The sequence below is a fragment of the Lepidochelys olivacea genome, assembly GCF_965140295.1.
Source record: "Lepidochelys olivacea isolate rLepOli2 genome assembly, chromosome: 17".
Classification (NCBI taxonomy): domain Eukaryota; kingdom Metazoa; phylum Chordata; order Testudines; family Cheloniidae; genus Lepidochelys; species Lepidochelys olivacea.
The window spans coordinates 14,697,588-14,720,530 of NC_140427.1; the positions used below are offsets into that span (position 1 = coordinate 14,697,588).

The window sequence follows — 22,943 nt, forward strand, 5'->3', positions numbered from 1 at the left end:
GTCTAATGAAAGTCACATTTGATGTACTATGTACTCTTTAATACAAGTGGCTGAATTACTAGGTGCACACCTCATCATACTTTTTAAAAGTAATTTGGAATCAGGGCTTTGATTTAGATTGAAAGTAAAGGATGCAGCCAAAGTACAACTGGTAATACAGTCTGCGAGTTTAATATTTGAAACAGGGGTTCCATTTACCTCTTTGTACTTAGTCAAGGAAAATGACTGTAATTGAACTCTTTCCTTTGGAAATGAAGCCCTTGGAACATTCAAGTGGTTGCTTGCCCCTAAGGCTTTTTACTTTAAGCTGTCAAAACAGTAAGCTGCCTTTCACAGGAGTAGGACAGGATAGGAGATGAATGCACATTGTATCTAGGCACTGGGTGTTTTAATCTAATGTTACTGCTAGGAATGTCACTTTCTTCCTGCAGCCCTGCTGGAAACAGGGAATTCTGCCTCAGTTGGAGACTGGGATCAGTGAGATCAATAAGCCTAATAAAGGGGATAGGGATTTTTAAGGACAAAGCAAAACCCCTTCAATTTCCCCATCATTATTCACAAGCTCCTTCATGACACAGGCAGTAACAAATTAGGTCAGAGTGCCTATGCCTGTTGCCTAATTACATACTTTCCAAACCTTCCAGAATGTCATTACCTTCCAATAATCTCCCTGTTTTTCCCAAGTCAAAATGATTTCTTAGTATCATCATCATTATTCGTATTCTACCACAGAATTGTAACTCATTGTAAATGCACTCAGACTGAATATGCATACAGTATAAAGAAGCCTGATGTTCAAATGACCTTACATTAAACCTTTGTAAGGTGAAACAAACTTTGTTCCTGTTCCAATAGAATTCTGCAATAGGACATCATAGCTGATCTGCAACAATCTGGAGAGGAAATTGGACAAATTATTTTTTGTTTTGTTATAATAGAATAATAAAATAACAATCAAACATATGACTATGAAGTGGTTTTATATTATTTGTCCAACAATGTGGAACAAATGTTTGGAAAACCTGAACGAACTAATAGGCCAAATTACATATTTTTTAAAAAATCCGGTATTAAGTGGTCTCTTATTCTAAGGATTTACCTACACTGCACTGCAGACTCTGGGGGGCGTGAACTGCAGAGAACAGCAAACCATTGTACTTCTATTGTCCTGTGTGGACGATGCTGGTGCAAGTTAAAAAGACACCTAGTTTGCTTTAACATAGTCCTTTTTCACATAGGACCATGTTAATGCCAACTAGATACCTTTTAGTTGGCGTGAACAGTGTTCACACGGGACAGTTAGAGAGCAACATTTTGCTGTGCTCCACTGCAGCTAACAAACCCCCCCCCCCCCAGTCCTCAATGTGTGCCATGTAGACATAGTGTAAGAGAGCTCAACAATCCGATTCAATGCCACCATTTAGAGACAGCCCAAGAAGAGGTTTCAGGCCTCTGAGCTCCCTGCTGGCACACCCCTTTCTTGGAAAAAGCGTATTCCCCCAGCAGGCTTGTGTGAGGAAGTGCAGCTGAATCCCCATGTTCTCTCATCCCTTGGGGACACTGTGTACCCCTAGGGTGGATTAGCCCCTGAACTCCTTTAAATGGAATGAGCAGAACACTGGGAAGGCACCGCCACCAGCTGTGGCCAAGGGACCCACTTCATTCACTTGAGTCACTAACAGAGAAGGAGTGGGGAGCAATCCAACGTGCAGCAAGGTAATGGAACTTGCTGCTGGGTGGGCCAGCCAGTATGAAGGAAGAGGAACAATGCATGTGGCGTATTGGGGCTTATGAACATCAGAGTAGCATATGAAAGGTAATGAGTAGAGATGGGTCCGAGAAGCAAGGCTCTGACCCAGATCTGAACTTCCTCACAATTCAAGGGAGCCCAGACTTTTGATTCAGGCCCTTCTCTAGTATTGAAGCTACAGACAATACAATTAAGGAGGAGGAGCAGCAGCCACATAGACGTTGAAGATGTGGGGTTACGATGGCTGATGCTCCTCATCAATACAATGCTTAGCAGCAGTAAAACACAGATACTCCAGGATGGTAAAACAGGGCCACAGACTGTACAGGAGGGACATTTTATAACTGCATATGCTACCTGAAATATCACATTTATAACACTGTATGCAAACAAAGGGGACCTCAGTCACTGAGCTGGGCAGTATTCTACAAGGAACAGACAGGCTGCAAAGCTACTTGATCAAGCCAGAGTGAAGGGTGTCAACTTCAGCTACACAAATTGGGCAATAAAAAGTCAGAGGAACTTTTTTACACAGAGACCAGCGTAATCTACAGATTCCACCTGAGGAATGGAACTCTATCAAGATATTGCTGTGAATCAGAATAAGGTCACAACTTCTTTCTACCCTAATTTATTCATCTTTCAACTAGGGATAATAAACGTATTGAACTGACACGAAGAGAGCAAAGCTTAATTAACCTTAGGCATGCAGCAGTTTAACTAGAAGCGTGATTTAACACTCGTTAAGAGAAAAGTCTGTGTGGACACTCACTTGGATTTAAGAGTGGTTTATTTCTCTTTAGATTAAATCAACACCTAAGACCTTGTCTTCATGGGAAAGTTGCAACAGTTTAACGGAACAGTTTTCAAACCCATATAATTAAACTTGTTCATAGACACTTATTTTGGTTTAGGTGTCGCTTACATAATCATTGCCTATACAGGGAAGTGCACCAGTTTAATTAAATCAGTTTTAAATCACTTAAGTTAGTACTGGTGCACCTCTCTCACACAGGTTTCAGAGTAACAGCCGTGTTAGTCTGTATTCGCAAAAAGAAAAGGAGTACTTGTGGCACCTTAGAGACTAACCAATTTATTTGAGCATGCATCTGATGAAATGAGCTGTAGCTCACGAAAGCTTATGCTCAAATAAATTGGTTAGTCTCTAAGGTGCCACAAGTCCTCCTTTTTTTATTGATCTCCCAGTGACTATTGAAAGAAATCCAGGATATTTTAATAGGATATTTCAAGAAAATGACACTAAGGCACGGGGGAGGAGGAAATCTCCCGGAATAACTTCAGTCAGAGTTGGCAACCCTACTCTCTCAAGTAGACAGTTTCTTAGTTTCTCCAAGTGCTTTCCAGCTTGAAAGGCATTATGGTAAGTGCAAAAGACTAGTGTTGTTACACCATGAAATAAAATGAAAGGGCACCTTTCAGAAGAAACCGTGGTAAAACTAGAGGGGGTTTTTGGGAGGTGGGGGGAGAAGGGAGTTAGTTCTGTTTTTAATAAAAAGGGACAAATTTCCTTGTTTTCATCCATGCTCAAACTTCCCAAGTTGTAGCTTTCAGAGAATCTGTCTGACAGAACTGGTGTGACAGGTTATGTAACTAAAAACAAAACAAAAAGTAAGCTTGTCCCCAAATGATGAAAGAGCAGCAGCATTATCTGCCTTGTTCAGTCACTGAGGATTTTTTTTTAAACTTTAACTGAATTACAAGGAGTGTTTAAAAAAAAAAGTTAAATAAATCCCAAAATTTTAAGATGAGAGGGAAAAAAAAAACACCTGAGAGGCACATGATGGCTTAGAAAAAGCCATTGTCACTCAAAACTGGACGGCTGGATTTTTAGATAATTAGATTTTTAATTCCAGGAGGATTTTCATATACTAAATATGCAGAGTTCTATGGTGTTTTCAGTTTTAAGATAAATCCGAGCTTTAGTTTATGATGTTTCTTCTGATGGCCTAAAGTGGTTGGTGGGGAAGGCACAGGTGAGGTCATGTATGGGTATTTAATAAGGTGGGTTTTGTACTCAAGTTTTCTGTGTAATACTGTGCAAAACAAAACAAAAAAAAAAAAGAAAACCAGAAAGCTAAATCTGTGGCTTAATTAAACGTGCTATTTGCAGCCAGCAATAATGATAAGACCATCTTGTTAAATGAAACGTACACACTTTCACCATGTGTAGCAAAACCTGAGGCACAAACATAAGAAAAATCAATCAACACGAGACTCCTGTCCAGAATAGTAAATGCACATTAAACATAGAAAGGTTTGTCTCTTCTTTTGAGAGAGAGATTTGAAAATTGGTGAAGGATGATCAGGGCCAGGGAGGGGAGATGGTGATTGTTGTTTGTGGTTCTCAGAAAGTTGTTTTTGACTCTTCACCATTTTGCTGGGATGAAAATTATAATAAGGCTGTGTCTGAATGGGTCTCAGGGCTACCAGCAATGAGATCAATCTTTAGCCTGGGGTAAGAAAACCTCACAAGGGAGATATTCAGTGCAATTATGTTTCAGTGTAAATCCATCATCTGTCCCCCACCTCCAGCAATCAGGTGCTAAAGGACACCAGGCACAGACAAGACAGAGGGAGATCGATAAGAGCCAAGGGGGAACACATTATGTCAGTAATAATCATTAGGAATTCAATTAGATTGCAAAGTATCAAAATACTGTAGTTAAACCATCTTGAAATACATTTTCCTCCTGTTTGATCAATAAAGGCCTCTTTTCTCATGAAGAATTAATGACAATTAAACATTTGCTTCACCATTCAAGAAATTAAAGCACCCATTTCCGCACAGAAGCAGGTCACATCTCATAACCAGCTCCACGGAACAAGATATCTTTCTGTCTTCAGATCCCCACACGCAAGAAAAGCAGCACATCTTTACAACTGCTGTTTTAAAAGAGACTGCCTTAGGAACTAGATCCAAGATTTTCTTCTCCTTCCACTTCTTCTCCTTCCACCATGCTACAGTTCCAGCTGCCTGCTACCTGTCAGGTTTCAAGTGACTATTCTGCACTGTGCTGGATTTCATCAGAAAATTAAGCCATGGGAAAATGCATTCACCAGTGAAACTTCTAGGCAGCATCAGCTCTGCTGGTGGCGAGAACTGCCTGTCAAGAGATGGGGTCTGGAGGGATACACACGCTCATCTCCCTTGGGAAAGGCTGGAAGAGAAAACATTTTGACTTACCTTCTCCGCATACTTGAACTTGACATAGAACCAACTTGACTTGATCATTGTCTCACCTCCTGCCCTTGAGGGGGGAAAAAAGCTAGTCTGCTGAGGAACAGCAGTGTGCCAGCAAGATTCCTCCAGAGCCAGCGTTTTCCCAAACAGTACTTGAGAGAGGTGAGGGATTGTAGGGGGCTGGCAAAGGGAAAGAAAAAACAAAAAAGAGGTTCTCCCTTTGTGGCTCCAATTTTGTCCCTCTGTGCCCTCCTAATGCTGAGCGCGATCTTGCCTTCTGAAACGGTGCTCTCTGAATGCCTCACTCTGTGTTTCTCTGTCAGCTTGGCTGCCTGACAAGAGAATTCCTCAAATGGACGTCAGCTGCATTCATCACAAATGGCACATGTCAGTCAAGCCAGGAGGCTGGCTTCAGACCTGGCAGCCTCCCAGAACCAGGACCTCCCCCAGTGGGATGAATAATGAATTCCAGCACTTCCCTCCAGGCACAGATTAACACCTGGCTAAACATTATTCTGACAACAGCGCTTGCCCCTTCGGAGAGTCCACCACGTGGCTTTAACCCCTTCCTCCCCAACTAATCAGGACAGCAGCATTCTTAGGGTGCCCCCCCGATACTCCTCCCCCATCTCAAAAGAAAGATTACAGAACTAAATATAGTTTAGAAACAATAAAGCCTCTTAAGCATAAAGCAAATATCTCCTTTCCAATTCTGCAGCTTTAGTAACATAGCCATGTAACCAGAGCACACAATCAAAAGCCAGACTCTTTCCTCTCACTCCTAAGCCTCCCTCCTCCTGGACAGAGGGACAGACTAATCTTTGATACCATCAGATTAATATTTTGCAAGACCATGTGTGAACACATTTACCAGCCCACAACGTGAGAATAATGTTCATAGAATTGTAGAAATTGCAGTTGGAAAAGACCTATTAGACCATTCATTTCTTCCCTGCCAATGCAGGATTAGTTCTCAATTTCCCGTCTTAGTTGCACCTCATCATCAGCTCCCCACTTCCAGTTCCATATTGGAACCTGTTGCATATCAGGTTCCAAAGGCAGGATAGAAAAAAAGCAGACTATTTTATTTCCATTTTATTTGTTGCATACTAAGAGTAATAACTAAATAGACATGTATCCTGTTGTACTCTACATGAGCTCAGCACCCCAACTTGAGCACAAAACCTCACAAAGGAAATTACTTGCTCTTACATTTATGTAGGTACTTCTATACAATGAGCTTATGGGCCATATTAGTGCCCAACAAACATTCATTTATGTACCCAACGGCCGTATGAGATAGGGAAGCAGTATCCCACTTTGAGGCAGAAAGAGATTAAGTGACTTGCCCACAATCACATAGCAAGTCTGTGGCAAGGTTGGGAAGTGAACCCATATTTAAGTCCCAGTCTAGTGCCTAAGCTATGAGACCATCTTTCTTAGTCCTGATAATACTTAGTCCTGCTTTGAGTGCAGAGGACTAGATTAGATGACCTCTTGAGGTCCCTTTGAGTTCTATGATTCTTCTTTGTTAAACAACTATTTATTTCTTCAAAACACAAAATTTGGGGGTCATTTTTCAATACAGCTTCTGGTTTTGGGGGTGCTGGCCATCAATTGTGGGCTCAAAGATTAGCATGTTAAATATTCTGCAAATTAGGCTAATGATTTCAGAACAAAATGCTTTGTTCCTGTAATTGTATCAAATCTAAATGGGGCTTTTAGTGTTATAATTGTTATTGTTTGTGCCTAAAAATTTATTGCAGGCCCAAAATTGCCTCCCCCAACCAGTATATATAAACATAGGCTGGGCTAAGACCCAGATGAAAAATAGACCCTAAATCCTAAATATTCCTTGCCAAAAAAAGGTGATCTTAATGCAGAAAGCACTGGACAGTGTATGAAATACATGCTGTGATGACCAAATAACTGAGGCCACTAAGGTACCTGCCGACTGCGGTTTCCACAGCTGCGTAAGGGATGTAGGTGCACAACTTCCACTGAATTTAATGAAAGTTGTGATGAAAAGACTTAAACGGCTTTGAAAATTTCAGCCTCTGTTGGTTTATGGGTGTGACGTTATCTGATTAAAATATGACATGTAGATCATTGCTACCACTGTTATATAACGGCAACAGATCTTGTACAAAGTGTGTCAAGTCAGGTGTCAATGGAAAAGTTATGATTTGCTTAATATGATTATCCTATTTCTACGCATGTATCATTTTAGCGTCTGAAGTTATAAATATTAACTATGTACCTGTATTTCAAATGTGTTGGCTCACGTGGTAACACCCACAAGGTATTTAGCCAGCGCATCATGAAAGGACTATTCAAGCTGAATGGCCCATCAAAGCACACGATTCACCATGGACGATGCCCATCCACACCTCATGGGCTTTCATGTGAACGTTCTAAGTAGAGTAAGGGTAACGGCCTTGACTGTGACTAAGCAAAGCATGCATGGACATGTGACTTGCCCATGTGACTCCAAACACCATCTTGTTACCTCTAATTTTCCACAAACTAGACCAATGGGTTTCCCCTTTACTTGGCAGAAGCTATAAAAGGCCCATTTTGCCTCTTTCCTGCTCAGATCTCTGAACTATGAACTTACACTAATGGGAGCATTCTAATCAAGGGACTGAGCAAGAACCTTCCAATGATTTGGCAGCAACCAGAGTCTTGACTTAAGCCAGCAATTTATTTCAACACAGCTACAAGCCTGATCCAAGAATTTTGCAATTTTTGTATGTATTTGATTCCTTTAACTAATTTTAACTCTCTCCCTTTTCTTTCTTTATTTTTATAAATAAACCTTTAGATTTTAGATACTAAAGGATTGGCAACACCATGATTATTGGGTAAGATCTGAGTTGCATATTGGCCTGGGTATGTGGCTGGTCCTTTGGGATCAGAAGAACCCATTGGTTTTAAATACCTACTCATCATTAAGTTTAGTGTTTTTGGTGGTGGTACAAGAACTGGAATACCTAAGGAGGCTGCTTTTTTGATCCTTGTTAACCAGTGTGATGAGACAGATGTTTACTTTTGTTGCTGGATTGGTATATCTTATGGGAGAATAACCACCAGCTTTGGAGTGTGTCTGCCCTATTTCTCAGCAGTTTGTCCTGAATTTGGTATGCTCCGTTGTGACCCATGGAGACAATGGGAAATTTCAGAAAATATACAGATGTCACACACTAACTACAATGAGGGAAAGGGAAGATTCAAACTGCAAGTGTACGTGAAGACCAGATGAAAGCAGAGCAGTTTAAAATGTGTTGGCTTCTAATTTCTTCACATAGTAGAAGTCCCTGCCTGAAGTAGCAAATAAATAAATGGACCAGAGTGTGCCTAGGCCATACACAGGTGTGCCAGGAAGGGAGATGGTACAAGGAGCCACTCAACCCCTACCCTATACTTCTGCATAGGGGACTGCCATAATTGCAATCTCTGCACAGCAACACGCTCCCTGCTCACACCGTCTTGGCTATTATCCACCCCACCTAAGGCAGGGAGGAGATGGATCAAAGCATATCCCCACCCTCCCAATGCCAGCGTCCACAAAGAACAGCATGTTGTGCCACACCCCATTGTGGGGAGTAGCAGGAGCTAGACTTGTGCCAATTCAGGAGCTCTGGGAAGGACTGTACCTGAGGCACAGTATTTCTTGACGCTCCCATTGTGATAGCGTGGCCCCACATTGTCCACAGCACAGGGGTGTGGCGGAAAGTAACAACTGAACCCTGGATCCAGGGCTCTGGAGACAACCAGCCAGTGACTCAATAACATCTTGTGGCACCTTGTGTTCCATGGCTTAGGAACTCTATGTTACAGTTTTATTCTTATACAATTTTTTTTCAGTGAATCTAGTGCACGAGTGGCCTGGGCTGACATATCTAGAGACCCTTTATAACCACAGGACAATCACAGAGTGGGCAGTAGCAGTGCAAGCTTCTCCAGCTCAACAGTGATCTACGTGGAGCTGCTCTCCATGCCCACTTAATCTTTTACATCGCTGCTGAGACTACCAAAGACACCAATTAATACCAAACCAGTCTGACTGTTGCTTACGTGCACAGACAGCTACACAAACATGTGTGCGTATACACACTGAGAACACAACCACTTAATTTTCAACATAGCATTTATCTTTATGACTTGAGAACAGCACCATCATTTATTTCAACGCTCCCTATGTCAGCATTTTGTCTGCAATGTATGCGTTTCATATTTAATACAGCTATTGTCTAAACAGTTCATCATACAATAGCTTAGCTTCAGTTAGGCAATTCATCTTCGCTTGTTAAGGGAATTGTCACCGCACAAACAAAACATTTGTTATGAATTCATCCCTTAATACATGAAAACAGCCATGTCCAAAATTATTCTGTTCTGTACCTCTTTCATAAATCCATCAACAAGATGAAGTCATTTACTCTGTAGATCCTACTTGTATACAGCTAGAACAAATATGGGGCCTTTTCTACAGGTAGCTGTCTTTCAGCATAACATCTGCAACTGTCCTGAATTAAAGGGCTTCCTTTGGACTTATTAAGTAGATTTTGCCATAGCCCAGTGTAGTTTAGAATGTGAAGTAGGATACAAAAGGAATGAAAATTGCTTGTTTTACTAGATTGCTTTTTAGTAGTTCACTGGTCCAAGTTTGTTAACACACCCTAATAATCCTTTATAGCACCACATATGATTTGCGATGCTTTCACTGTCCCCCATTACCAAGCCATCCAGATACCGACACGGGGCAAACAAAACAAAGAGACATCTTAGATTTGACTCTGAAGATGCTGCAAAACAGTACATGACTCCTGCCTGGACCCTGTATGTGTTTCTATGTTGTTTAGCCGTGCAAGCGTTCGGTGTCTGCTCCTGCCCTGGGGGGCAAACAAAAAAGACAATGATTAGAAAAACGTGCCTTGCTAAACTTCCCTTCTGTAGCTACTGTGGTTGGAGAGTTGCTGCAAGCCATCTGACCCCTATTTCACTTCATACATGTGAGATTTAAATGCACAAGTATCAGTTAACTGGGAAGACCAGTAGAGAATCCAAGAAGCCAGACGAAACAATGGATCCACCACTTAAGGCTCCCTGATTTTCTTGGATGATCTGTGCTAGCCCCAAAATAGGTTAAAGCAGCCTAAAGGTTCAAAGGGCACTGCCCTCTACAAAAAGGTACACTGGGATTGGGTGGAGGCAGGCATGTCAGCTCTGAACCAGCTGAGATCACATCCACACTGGAGAAATTCTCAGCTGCCTTCATCTGGCTTTTTGTTACCACCAGAACAGGAAAGAATCTGGCCTTATTTTACTGAAGTTGCATTTATGCCTTTCGGACAATAAAATTAAGCATGAGATTGTTACAAATTTGGGGCGTAAACTATATAACAACGAATACGCTGCCATCTCCACCAAAGCATTCGAAGAATTATTGTTCACAGGCTAGGAAAGGGAAGAATATTTCAGAATTCATACGCAGATTCTAAAGCATCACCAAAACCAGTGACTGGTGGAAAACTATTAGGAGCAGAGTGCAAAGCTATCCGAGTTCTGTAAAGGTGCAAACATTTCCAAAGATCAGAGGTCTTCAGAATACCTCAACAAGGGAGATTGAATTTAGTTTAAAATAATGCAAAAACTAGGAGGCCTTTATTGTGTCTCCCTTTTCACCTCCCAGAGAAGGTGGCCAATTCCCCAAGATTTAGAATGGGTCAACAATTTGGTTTCATTTCACAGCAGCCACATTTCCTAGCAGCATTTCTGTTTCAGAACAAATCCAAAATTCTGCCAGCTCTGTCCTCACCCAAACTCCTTTACATACCAAAAAGGCAGTGAGCTCAGTGCAGGGGTTGCCAGGGAGTGGTGCCAAAATGAGTGGGAATTTAAAAACAAAAACTGATTTGTCTCTAATACAATGTGCTAAACAAACCAGGATTCCAGTGTCCTCAGGGGACCCAGATTACAGGGTGCACTTGATTCACATGAAGGCCTAAGGAGAATCCTCATTGTTCTGGCTCATGTACAACAATATGGGATCTTGCTGTCTGTCATAAATCCTTTCTAGTTCTTTATAACCATGCTCTTCCATCAGCACCATCTGCCCCTTCATCTTAAGAGCTGTCTGAAAATCTCTTCATAAACATGCTGCTGTCAAATCATACTTATGCTCATATTTTAAAAAGGAAATTCTAGTTTAAATCCAACTCTGGTTGGAAGTATTTTAGAGCTATTTTGATTTGATAGCCAGGTAGAGTAGGGTTGCCAACCCTCTTGGTTTTGCCGGGAGTCTCCTGGAATCAGGCTCTATCTCCTGGAGGCTACTGAAGCCAAACCAGGAGATTTTAGGTGCTAAAAGTCCGGCAGCGCAGTGGGGCTATGGCAGACTCCCTGCCTGCCCTGGCTCCGTGCCGCTCCCAGAAGCGGCCAGCATGTCCCTGTGGCTCCTGGGGGAGGAAGGGGGTCTCCGCGGACTGCCCCGGCCCTGAGCGCCAACTTTGCCATTGGATGGGAACTATGGCCAGTGGGAGTTGCAGGGATGGTGCCTGTGGGCAGGGGCAGGGCTCAGAGATCTCCTGCCCCCCCAAGCCTAGGAGCTGCTGCCAGAGGGATGTGCTGGTTGATTTCAGGGGCTGCCTGAGGTAAGCGCCGATCGGCTGGAGCCCGCACCTCAACCCCTACCTACCCTAGCCTAGAGCCCACACCCAAACTCCCTCCCAGAGCCTGCACCCCTCCCATACCCAAACTCTCCCAGAGCCCACATCCCGCACCCCCATCCGCACCCAAACTCCCTCCCAGAGACTGCATCCCGCACCTTCTTTCACACCCCACCCCCTGCCCCCGTTTAGAGCACACACCCCAACTCCCTCCCAGACCCCACACCCCAACCCCCTGCCCCAGCCTGGTGAAAGTGAGTGAGGGTGGGTAGGTGGGAGGAATGGACTGAGTGGGGGGGGGCAAGGCCTCGGAGAAGGTGCAGGGTAGGGGCATGGCCTTGGGCAAGGGGCGGGACAGGGCAAGGGTGTTTGGGTTTGTGTGATTAGACAGTTGGCAACCCTAGCATAGAGGCAAATTAGTTGGTGTCCAATGTCTAGTGTATTAGTGTCCAGTAATTGTAACCAGCACCATGGTTGAGAAACTCAGCAGAGAGATCAAAGATTAAATGGGTTTGGAGACCAAATGTATCTCTAAACCCCCTAGAGATGGATCATTCAGGGTGGTTCCATGCCATATAGCTAGTGTGAGGTGGGAAAGCAGGCACTCCCGTCACCTCTGTGCATTTGTTTTATGGAAGGAGGACTTTCATGCCGAAGTGTGTCAATCAACAGCTTTATATTAGTTTAATCCCATCCCTACCCACCAGACATTCACTCCTTGGTATAATTTACGGTAGCCACACCAATGTGGAGCCAATCTTGGGTTTCCAATAGCAAAGCAACATAAGGAGTGTTCCCTCACAGCACAGTTTTTAAAACTCACTCTTTCTTAAAGACACTGGCAAACCAATTCCAAAAATCGGTAATTTCCTTCGTTCCTGAATGCGTGTGTTCTTGCTCATGTCAGTAATCATCCAGTGTGGGAAAGTACAGCAGCCCAGAGCACCCCTGTGTATCTCAGGATATACGGGATCAGAAGGGCTCCTCTTTCTTGGGGCTGGGATTAAAAAACAACAACCATTAAGCGTTGCTTCGTGACTCAAAGGGAACCTAGAACACAGTTTAGGTTATGAAGAAAAAGGGACAGTTTGAAGAGCCAACTTTTCTCGTGAAATACTAATGCAGAGTGCAGGGGTAGGGCAGACTTAATTCACAAGTGAGCTCACACTTCTGGATGACATTAAGGCTAAGGAACACCACCACCTCTTAAAGGTTCAAAGAGTGGGAAACAAAGTTTATAGATGACGAAATATATACCAAAAAGAAAAGGAGGACTTGTGGCACCTTAGAGACTAACCAATTTATTTGAGCATAAGCTTCCGTGAGCTACAGCTCACTTCATCGGATGAGCTTATGCTCAAATAAATTGGTTAGTCTCTAAGGTGCCACAAGTCCTCCTTTTCTTTTTGCAAATACAGACTAACATGGCTGCTACTCTGAAACGAGATATATACCATACTAAGTTTACATATTCAAACACAAGAGACAGACTGGCCACATCTATACCCAGTATGGTTAATCAAAGCCAGCCTCCTGATTGCTCACAATATGTTATTTCTGGCATATTGAGTTATATCAGGTTACATCAAGGAAAGCCACTGACATTACATGACATAAGTAATTGTGCCACAATGCCATGTGTTAGGCTACTCAGAAGGTTGCTTAAAATAGCTATTTTTCATTTCTCAGACAAAAAATGCTGCAGTTTATATCTGAAACTTTAAAAAAAGGCAGCCAAACAAAAGAAGTGACTTATGTGATTGAAAGGTTAAACTCTGCTTGTACAATCCTGGACATTGTTTTAACAATTTAAATAACTCAGACATAGTTCTGATATTAGTTCTTGGTTATCTGAGTCTCAACTTTCCAAGCAGGTCTACCTTACCAAGAGAAAAAACTGCATTTTAAGAACACACAAGTGGTCTGACCTACACAGGTCTCAGCTTCACATACACAGACCAGATTAATTCCTGGGATGCTCCATCATCTTGCCTTGCTAAGTAACACCTTGTAGTACAACGTTTAGGCATTCCTGTATCTCCATCACTTACATATGGAACAGGAATTGCACAACAAGAAAAAAAAAAGATGTACTGCAAGGAAAGGAACAAAAAGGGTATAGGTGTAAAGGATATTATATATACAACATCAAACAAAATCCTAAGAAAGCATTTAGTTCTGGAAATAAGGAGACACCAAGGTTTAGAGGACTCAGGCCCCAATTCAGCAAGGTACTTAAGCCAGTGTTTAAGTCTACCTCTATTCAACAGAACACTTAAGAACATGCTTAACTCTAAACACATCCCTTTAAAGACAGCAGAATAGATCCTCAGGTGGTGTAAATGGTCATTGCTCCACTGACTTATACGAAGTGATGACCATTTACAGCATTTGAGGATCTGACTAATGAGACTTAAAAACATGCTTGAGTGTTCTGCTGAATAGGTGCCACACTTCCTGTACTCTAGTTTGTGTTTGGTAACGCTGCATTTTTCTCTGACCTTACATTGTTGTTCTTTGTTGTTTGAATGTAGAACTATTTAAAAATGTTAAAGAAAAATTAAATCAATTTCGCACTACTGCATACTTAAAACATTATGAGATGTGCAATGGTGCGTTTCCATAACCTGTGGGATTTGAGCCATCATGCTAGACACAATTTCTTCAGTGACCCTGCGTCCAGAACTAAGTCACCCTGTCACCGTTCTGCTTTAGCAAAAGAGGAATTTGTTGTGTGACAGCTCCCTGCCACCCTAGTCTGTTAGCCAGCCCCCCCAAAAAACTCCTTAGGACTATACCAGTCCCACTTTGCCTTTCAGGCAAATTTCAGTTCCCCAACTCTGCAGAAGCTTCTCCTTGCAGAATCCAGCCCTGTCACTAGATGCCCATAGTCAGACCAATTCAGCTGTTTCCAAAGAGACAAAATACACACCAGCCTCTTAGCTCAGCTGAGGATGCACACCTCCCTTTAACATAACAGCACTAATGTGACATCATAATAAAACAAGAATAAGTATTTAAAAAGAAGATTAAAATGATACCAAGCAGAGAACAGAAAATAGTTACAAATAAAACAAAAGTATAACATGCTTCTAAGTATTGACCTATAGCCTTAGCAGGCTCCAAGCTTTGTCTAAACAGTTCTCACCTATAGCCACTTCTCAGCATCACCAGCTTGCTTGGTTGGGGATCCATCACTCATAGATGCAAAGAGCAATGATCTCTTTGTTCTCTCAATGAAGGATAACCAAAAGGTCTTTTTGCTTCTCCTTATCCTCACAAAAGTTTATTGTTTTTATCACCAGTCAGAATGAATCCCTGTAGTTCAGACTCCAGGGTCTTTCGACAATGAACTATCCTTTGTCTCTGGTCAATTTACATTAGAGAATCAGGGAGATAACTATCCTCCCTCTGGTCTGGAAGAAAACCTGTTTCTCCCTTAGTCTGGTTACAGATTTTAAAGCATAAATATCAGTAAGTATCCATAATTCCTTATATGGTATTAATACATATATTTCACAATGGTATTATTGACCAGTGTGTCACGAGCTTTCATTTGATATCCTACACCTCATTCTTGATATGTAAATATGACAGTAATGTCTTAGATGTAGTGAGTTTGTCATACCTGACAAGAGCAGTAAAGTCACTAATAGGCCTCTGTGGTCACAACTTCCTAGCAGCTTTTTGTGCTAATTTGACACTATTTTATTCCAGCACACATTTTCAAATATAACCACTGGTTTGGAGCATCTCATTTTTTGGGTGACTAATATGAGAATATAGGCACTCATCCTTAGAGGTGCTGTGAAAGTAGAATGAATTATATTAAAATTATAATTCATTAAAGAAATGCATCTGGTGGGTTTGTTGAAATATAGTTGTCAGGAAGAGAAACATTAAAGAGTGTGAGACAATGGGTCCTCAAACTAATTAACTTAGAGCTGCTACTGAGCTAGGAGACTGGTAAATGTTAGTATGCAAATAAGATATGTATGTATATTTGTCAGTTTCTGCTTCCTTTTGTCTCTTATGTTAAATTGGCTTTGGCTTATCTGTATAAATAAGTTAGCTTGAGCTTTTGCAGGGGGCTCACATATCTGGGTGCATTGGCAAAGCGCTTTGCTAATAAACAGAGTGGTCTGACAAATTCTGTGACCCTTGAATCTGACTTTGACAGTGTTAAGCACCCACAGCCCTTGTACATATCACAAGTTACACAAGCGTGCCCCAGGGGTGAATGTGACCCTCCGCACCTCTTTCTCTATCAGTAAAAAGAGTAGAACTTCAGTGGGGTATTTGTGAGGGTTAATAAATACTTGTGAAGTGCTTGGAGTTCAGATATGCTCTAGACATACTTCTATTACTGCTGCAAACCAAGCCTTTTTGTTTTTTGTTCCTAGCAACAAAAAGACAGCATATCTAGTGGTTAGAGCATGAGCCTCAGGAGGCCTGGCTTCAATGCCAGACTACTGTTGGCTTGCAGTGTGAGGCAACTCAATTTCTCTGAGCCTCAGTAACCCCATTTGTAAAACCTACCTTGCAAAGCAGAGGAATGTATTATTGTGCGTTACAAAGACAGAGGGATAAGAGGGATTGACAACAGAGCCTGTCTACACTGACTCTCATGAAGCTCACTCAATCGAGGTTACTGATCCTATATAGATATATATTAAAAAACAGCGTGGGCCAGATTCTTGGTTTCAAACTTTGGCACCTGGTGCAGTTCAGGAGGGGAAGGATGCAAAACTGATTTGTATTCCCTCGATCATGAGGTTGCCATGCTCCACCTCCCCCTGGCGTAACGGAGAGCATCCTGAAATCCAATTAACATGACTTGGCTGCCTGGGGTTTCAAGGGATGTTACAGGAGACAAGGATAGCAGTGATCCAGGACCTGTGGTCCTGTCCCCAGTCACTCCCCATGCAGCAGGAGCTGGGACAAAGCATGACATTGAAGCCACTGCACTGGATCTACACCACTCAGGGACTTCCACACAGCAGCAGACCACTCAAATGTCATTTGAATCCTGATTGAAGGCTGTTTTGCACATAGAAAGCAGCAAGAATCAGCCAAACGGAGTGAAGACTGTAGCTTTGTCTGTATGCATACATGCATGGAGCCCTACATGTACAAAAGCACACAGCAGCAAAAAACGGCTGAACCTGCATAGAGAATGCAGCCCTGTATGTACACACGCACATGCAACATACATACATATAGTACCGTACAAGAATATATATCATATAGAAGTTAAAATTGGCAGGTTGCTTTGTATTTTAACTTATATTGCCATTTAACTTCAGACTGATTATAATGAGTGTGAAGTTTCACTGTAAAAATTAGGTTATGTTCTTTAATATTCATTGACTTCTAGCTTGCTTCCCCACACAACACATTATTTACTCTACAGTGGCTTGGTGCATCAATTATGGTAATACTTTGTGAATAACATTTGCATTCTCGCAAAATAAGGCTGGTTATTTAGCACTAGCCGAACAATTCCTCCAGAAAACTGTCACAAACATACATATCATATGTCTCCACTTAAACAGATCAGCAATTACACCAGTTTATTAAAAAGATTCAGCTTTTTTTTTTTAAACTCTTTTTCTGAGAACAGACGGGTTTGTAGCCTACATAGCCTTTTCCCTTTGCTTATGTGGTCACAGGAAAAGGACAATGAACACAACTACTTTCACAAAGCTGAGTTAATACTTTTTAGATCAAGGGGCAATACATCAATTACGTCAGCATATTCTAATACAGCAAGGATAGCTAAGCAGCAATGACTCTTGATGAATGTTTTTGGATTGACCAATGGGAACTGATCAATCCAAAAACCTCTCTCAGACCCTTTGAGATTCCCCTCAATGATTCACACAGTCATCTCCTTTCACATCCACACAACTTCCCTTCCAGTCTGACCAGGAGAAAAGAAATGCACAGGGTAAGCCCACTGTACAGAAGCAGAACTCCACAGCTGTAGAGCAATGTTAATAAAGGCTGCTCTTCCCTAAGTTTTTAAGGTGCAACTTGGACAAACCAACTGCCTGTCGTGTCTGACCTCAGGCGATGGTCCAGGATATAGTGTTACGTTCATGTCAGATATAGATCATCACCAGTCTTAATACTAAGACTTGGATGGCAGACCATACTAGACAGTTTAATACACAGACTATGTTTTGTCCATCAAATGGTACCTGCAGGATTCTGTATCGTGGACCATATTTAACTTGAACTGCTAATGCAATAGGATGAGCTTCAGCTTACTCAGGGCTAAGGTGGCCAACTTCCTAATTGCAGAGAACAGAACACCCTTGCCCTTCCCTGATGCCCCACCCCTTCCCCCAAGACCCCACCCCCTACTCACTCCATCCCTCCCTCTCACCCACCCTCACTCATTTTCACAGGGCTGGGGATGAGGGGTTTGGGGTGCAAGAGGAGGCTCTGGGCTGGGGCCGAGGGGTCCAGAATGTGGGAGGGTGCTCAGGTGTGGGAGGGGGTGATGGCTCTGGCTGGGGTGCACGTGGGCCTCCAAGCTGGGGCAGGGGGTTGGGGTGCAGGAGGGCTCTGGTTGGGGGTGCGGGCTCTGGGTGAGGCCAGGGATGAGGGGTTCAGAGTGTGGGAGGGGGTTCTGAGCTGGGGCAGGGGGTTGGGGCATGGGAGGGGGTTTAGGCTCTGGTCAGCGCTCGCCTCAGGCAACCCCACATTTCCCAGGGACGGAGGAAGTCTACAGGGCTCCTGGGAAATGGCAACTTGTCCCTCCAGCTCCGAGGCAGAGGGGTGGCCAGGGGGCTCGGCACCCTACCCCCGCCTGCAGGCACCACCCCACAGCTCCCACTGGCCGCGGTTCCCAGCCAATGGGAGCTACGGAGCCAGTGCTCAGGGCAACACCTGTGGGCAGGGACAGTGCATGGAGTCCTTGACTGCCCCTCTGCGTAGGAGCTGGAACTGCCAGTCACTTCCCAGGAACCACGCGCAGCTGGGCACAGAGCCTGCCTGCCTGCCCCACTGCGGCCAACCAGGCTTTTAGTGGCCTGGTCAGCAGTGCTGACCAGAGCTGCCAAGATCCCTTTTGACTGGGCATTCTGGTCAAAAACTGGACGCCTGACAACCCTACTCAGGGCTGGTGTACACAAACGTGGTAAGTTGACCTAAGTTATGCTCCTTCAGTTATGTGAATAATGTAACTCAAGTCGACATAGTTTAGATCAGTTTACCATAGCGTCTACACACAGTCATGTCAAAGGGAGATGTTCTTCTGCTGACTTATCTTACTCTTCTCAGGGAGCTGGAGTACTAGAGTCGATGGGAGAGCACTCTGCCATTGACTTAGCGGGTCTTCACCACACCTGCTAAATCAACACTGCTGCATCGATTGCAGCAATGCCGATCTAGTAGTAAGCGTAGACATGGTCTAAGTGGTCTAAGAGTAGTCCAGGTCAGAAATAACTTAAAGTTGTTATCCTGCAATAGCTCTTTGGTAACCTATGAGTTACTCATCTCAGTCCAGTTCCAAAGATGTGCACAAATCAGAGAAATCATTCTAGTGAGCAGTTTCAGCAGAGGCCAAAGATGGAACAGACCATGGAGATTCAAATACCTTTTTATCCTTCAGCTAGGAGAACAGGTAATGTTTGGAAATGATTGGAACACCTTTAGCTTGCAACATCTATACACTACTTTGTACCAAAACACAACAGCCGCCCAAGGTATTTTACATGTGATGCATACAATACTTAATATTTGATCTTTAAACCAGCTAAAGCTAAACCAGTGCATATATACTGATATTTCTTCAGTACAGTTAAGAATTGCAGCTCATTCCATCTCAGCAGGCAGGGATTACATTTGGAAGTTACTCAAATGCTCACACTCCTAGCTACAGCACTACGTAGTTTGCAGTAAGCGTTTCAGCAGTACCAAAATGCTACAATCACCACCGTATATCGTAATACATGTGTGATTGTTTTGGGCTGTACTAATTTGGCACAGTGTTGCTATATGTATACTGTATGCTATGCTAATGCAAGGACAGACCATGCCATCAGTGTCCCTATATAACAATTTAATTACTTCCTGTACATAAAGCACTGGAGATACAGTCAGGTCTGAAGCATGTTAGTGGGTCAGTGTGCAAAAGCTATATTTGCTGCTGCCCATGCTATAATTCTAATGTGGAGAGCAAGAACCCTCAGTCGCCAAGCTTAAGTGGGAAGAGCTGTACTTTTAAAAACAGACAGAGTGGTAGGCTCATGAAAATCCCTATCGTTCAGAGGTTCCCAAACTTTTCTTATTGTGTTCCCCCTTCCAGATCTACCAGCTGCCCCCACCTACCCCTTACTCTTCTCATCACTGGTGCTTTGTGTGTTCTAATTAACACTACTTGTGTGTGTGTTCTCATTGGTATATCTTGAAGTAAATTAACTGCTGTATTTTACATAAACACATTTCCCACCGAGTTTTATAGCATCATCTGATTAGCCCATTATCAAAATGCAATAAATAAAATCCACCATTATATAATTTCTCCTGCATACCCAAAGAGATGTCGGGGTACACCTACCACCATTTGGGAATCCCTGCCAGAGTTCATCAAGCAGCAGACAGACCGGCTCCAGCATATAGGCTCGCAATTGTGATGATAATTTGCACTGGGTTCCCAAATAGGTTCATTTACTAAAACCTGGCTCTCACACTGAGTTTCTGAGTGGAGAAGCCAGTTACTGTATGCGTGAAGAGGTTTCAAAAGGATTGGGATCAAGGATAGGAAAAGAGAAGAGAACCTCCTTTAATTAACTTGGTATAATTTCTCCGTTCAACTGGAAGTTTATCCTGTTTCCAAGTTTATCCTGGAAGCTGGAAATGCCACCTCTGCAAACCAGGTCCAAAGCGTACACAGGAATCAGGCTCATATCTGTATATTTTAAAATATGATTTCTGAAAAACTCTGTGCACTTTTCCACGGTAGGCAGGGGAGAGGTACATGGATGGGGGAGTGGTTAGTTATTCTCGTGGCATGCTACAGATTTAAATAATAGTTTGTAGCAAAGATGACAAGATGCAATAGAAGTGGCATTAATAGCATTCTGGACTGTTGTAATCAAGTTCTTACATTACATCTCACAGTATTTGAACAAATTATAATTTTTGCCCTTGGTTTGGACAATACAGCAAGAAAAACAACATAGTATAAAACTGGGAAGCCTCTTTTGTGAAAGACTTAAAAGATTGTTTTTGGTTTTCATCGTCCTGCCTCTATTGAAATGGTTTGATTGTTTTAACAGTTAAGGAAACAGGCTGGCAGTCCTTGACAAGGCCAAATCCAAGTGTCTTTACAGAGAATAGCAAAGGTCAGACTGGTTTTGTGAGCTGTGATGAGCCACAACAGGAACAGAAGCCCTCTGCATACTGAAAAAAATGAAGGTTGGTTCACCAGTGTGGCTTTGACACACTCCCTGCTACAGGTTTATTTTCCTACCTTAGGAGAGGAAGTAAAAAAAAAAAAAAAATAAGGGGAGAAAGCACAAATGAAAGAGGGGAGAACGCTCTAGAGGAGCACAGAGAGTGGCCACCCACACATTTTAATTATTGATGCAGACGGCCTAAGCAATCTGTAAACCATATACATAATGTATTTACTTGAAAATCCAGGCAAATCCACCCGGTATTACAGACCAAACTACAGGCTGATCTGGCGCACTGTCTTAAGAACAGAGTAAGCTGTCTCCATGTACTCAAAAATCTGTTTGACAAATGAAAAGATTAGATTAATGTTAATAATCCTAATGTGCTTGGTGACATTCTTTTTGCCCTAGCAGAGCAGAGGGCACCAGGGGCTTGTTCTACATCCACCAGGTCCATCTTGTGCCATGGGATGGCTTATTTAGAGTGATGTATGGGAGACTGGCTTACCTCACTCCTGAGCCTTGGTTTGATTATACACACCACTGGTAATGTTTAGGGATCAACCCGAAAGCAGCAGATATTTCATAGAGCCAAGTGCCACACAAAAAAACAGCCACTCCTTGAAACAGCTGCTTCTAGGTACTAGGTTGTGGGTGTGGAGAGAGAAGGGGAAATGGTGCTAAAGAATCAGAACATCTTTCACTTAAGGTAGTATGTGCTGCTTGTCTCTAACTGACTGGAACCATGTGGAGAAGAATCAAACTGATTCTAAAAAAAACTTCCCTGCAATTTAACAGGCAGTGTAAGCAACAGCAGTTAGCATGATCAAAGAAGGAATTGTTGCTCACCCCATCCTGCCATTTTGTGTGGGTTTTTCAATTTCGAAGTTTCAATCTTGGTCATTAAGAAAATATGGCACACTGTAGGGCATTAAATAATTGAGTTATGTGTGTTAGAGAAGGGAGGGAGGGAGCGAACATGTACCGGAAAGACACTTTTACCATGCAGCATCCCAGACATGAAATTCTGATTACTAATGCATGCACTGAGCTTTCATTCCTTTGCCCACAGACTACGCTGCAGGCCAGCTGCCCTCCAAGCATGTGGTTGGAACAGAAGGCTATGCCTTTGCAACGCCCAGATGTTTGTGAGTCTTCCGCTGCAGGGCAGAGCCTGTTTGCAATTTTCTACTCAACAACCAGCATGAACACACAAACATTCAGACAAACGGACCCTTCACTTCCTCAGAGCTGCTTTTAGTGGTTTCTTTAATCTTTTAAGCTCCTGGGTCTAATCCCGCAGCTGCCATCAAAAGTATTATACAACTTGAGGGAACTGAGGGAGGGGGGAATACAATGAATTTCCTGATTTGGTGTTTCTATCCTCCTTGTCATTACAACATGTGCACATATTTTATATTATAAATATGGCATATATATATGCAACTGTAGATTTAGGCACCCTATCTACTGTCCAGATATACCATCTTTTATTTTAATTTCGATAGTCCAGTCATCTCAGATTTTTATATTTATATATATTTAAAATATCTGAGATGGCACGCGCATATGCAATACGATGGAGAGTGTGAACATAAATGTACATACATAATACATAAATGTATTAGATAGACAAATAGAGTGCCACCTCTTCCAAATGGATTGCGACTCTCTCTGTTTGCTGTTTTTCTTGGAGCCGCAACACCTGGAGTCCACTGATTGACTATAAAAAGAAAAGGAGGACTTGTGGCACCTTAGAGACTAACCAATTTATTAGAGCATAAGCTTTCGTGAGCTACAGCTCACAAGTGAGCTGTAGCTCACGAAAGCTTATGCTCTAATAAATTGGTTAGTCTCTAAGGTGCCACAAGTCCTCCTTTTCTTTTTGCGAATACAGACTAACACGGCTG

The 22,943-nt window shown here is 42.7% G+C and overlaps 1 protein-coding gene across 6 annotated transcripts in view; it reads right to left on the reverse strand.

Moving 5' to 3' along the window:
- Positions 1-22,943, reverse strand: part of AUTS2 (activator of transcription and developmental regulator AUTS2) — a 986,777-nt gene that overhangs the window by 650,732 nt on the left and 313,102 nt on the right. The window contains exon 1 of one of the 6 annotated variants that reach the window (XM_084650939.1): positions 4,956-5,186. The exons of the other annotated variants lie outside the window; for them this stretch is intronic. Coding sequence (XP_084507065.1) covers positions 4,956-5,003 — 48 coding nt within the window. The 5' untranslated portion in view covers positions 5,004-5,186. Of the gene's footprint in view, positions 1-4,955; positions 5,187-22,943 lie in introns of those variants that run through there. 6 annotated transcript variants of the gene reach the window in all.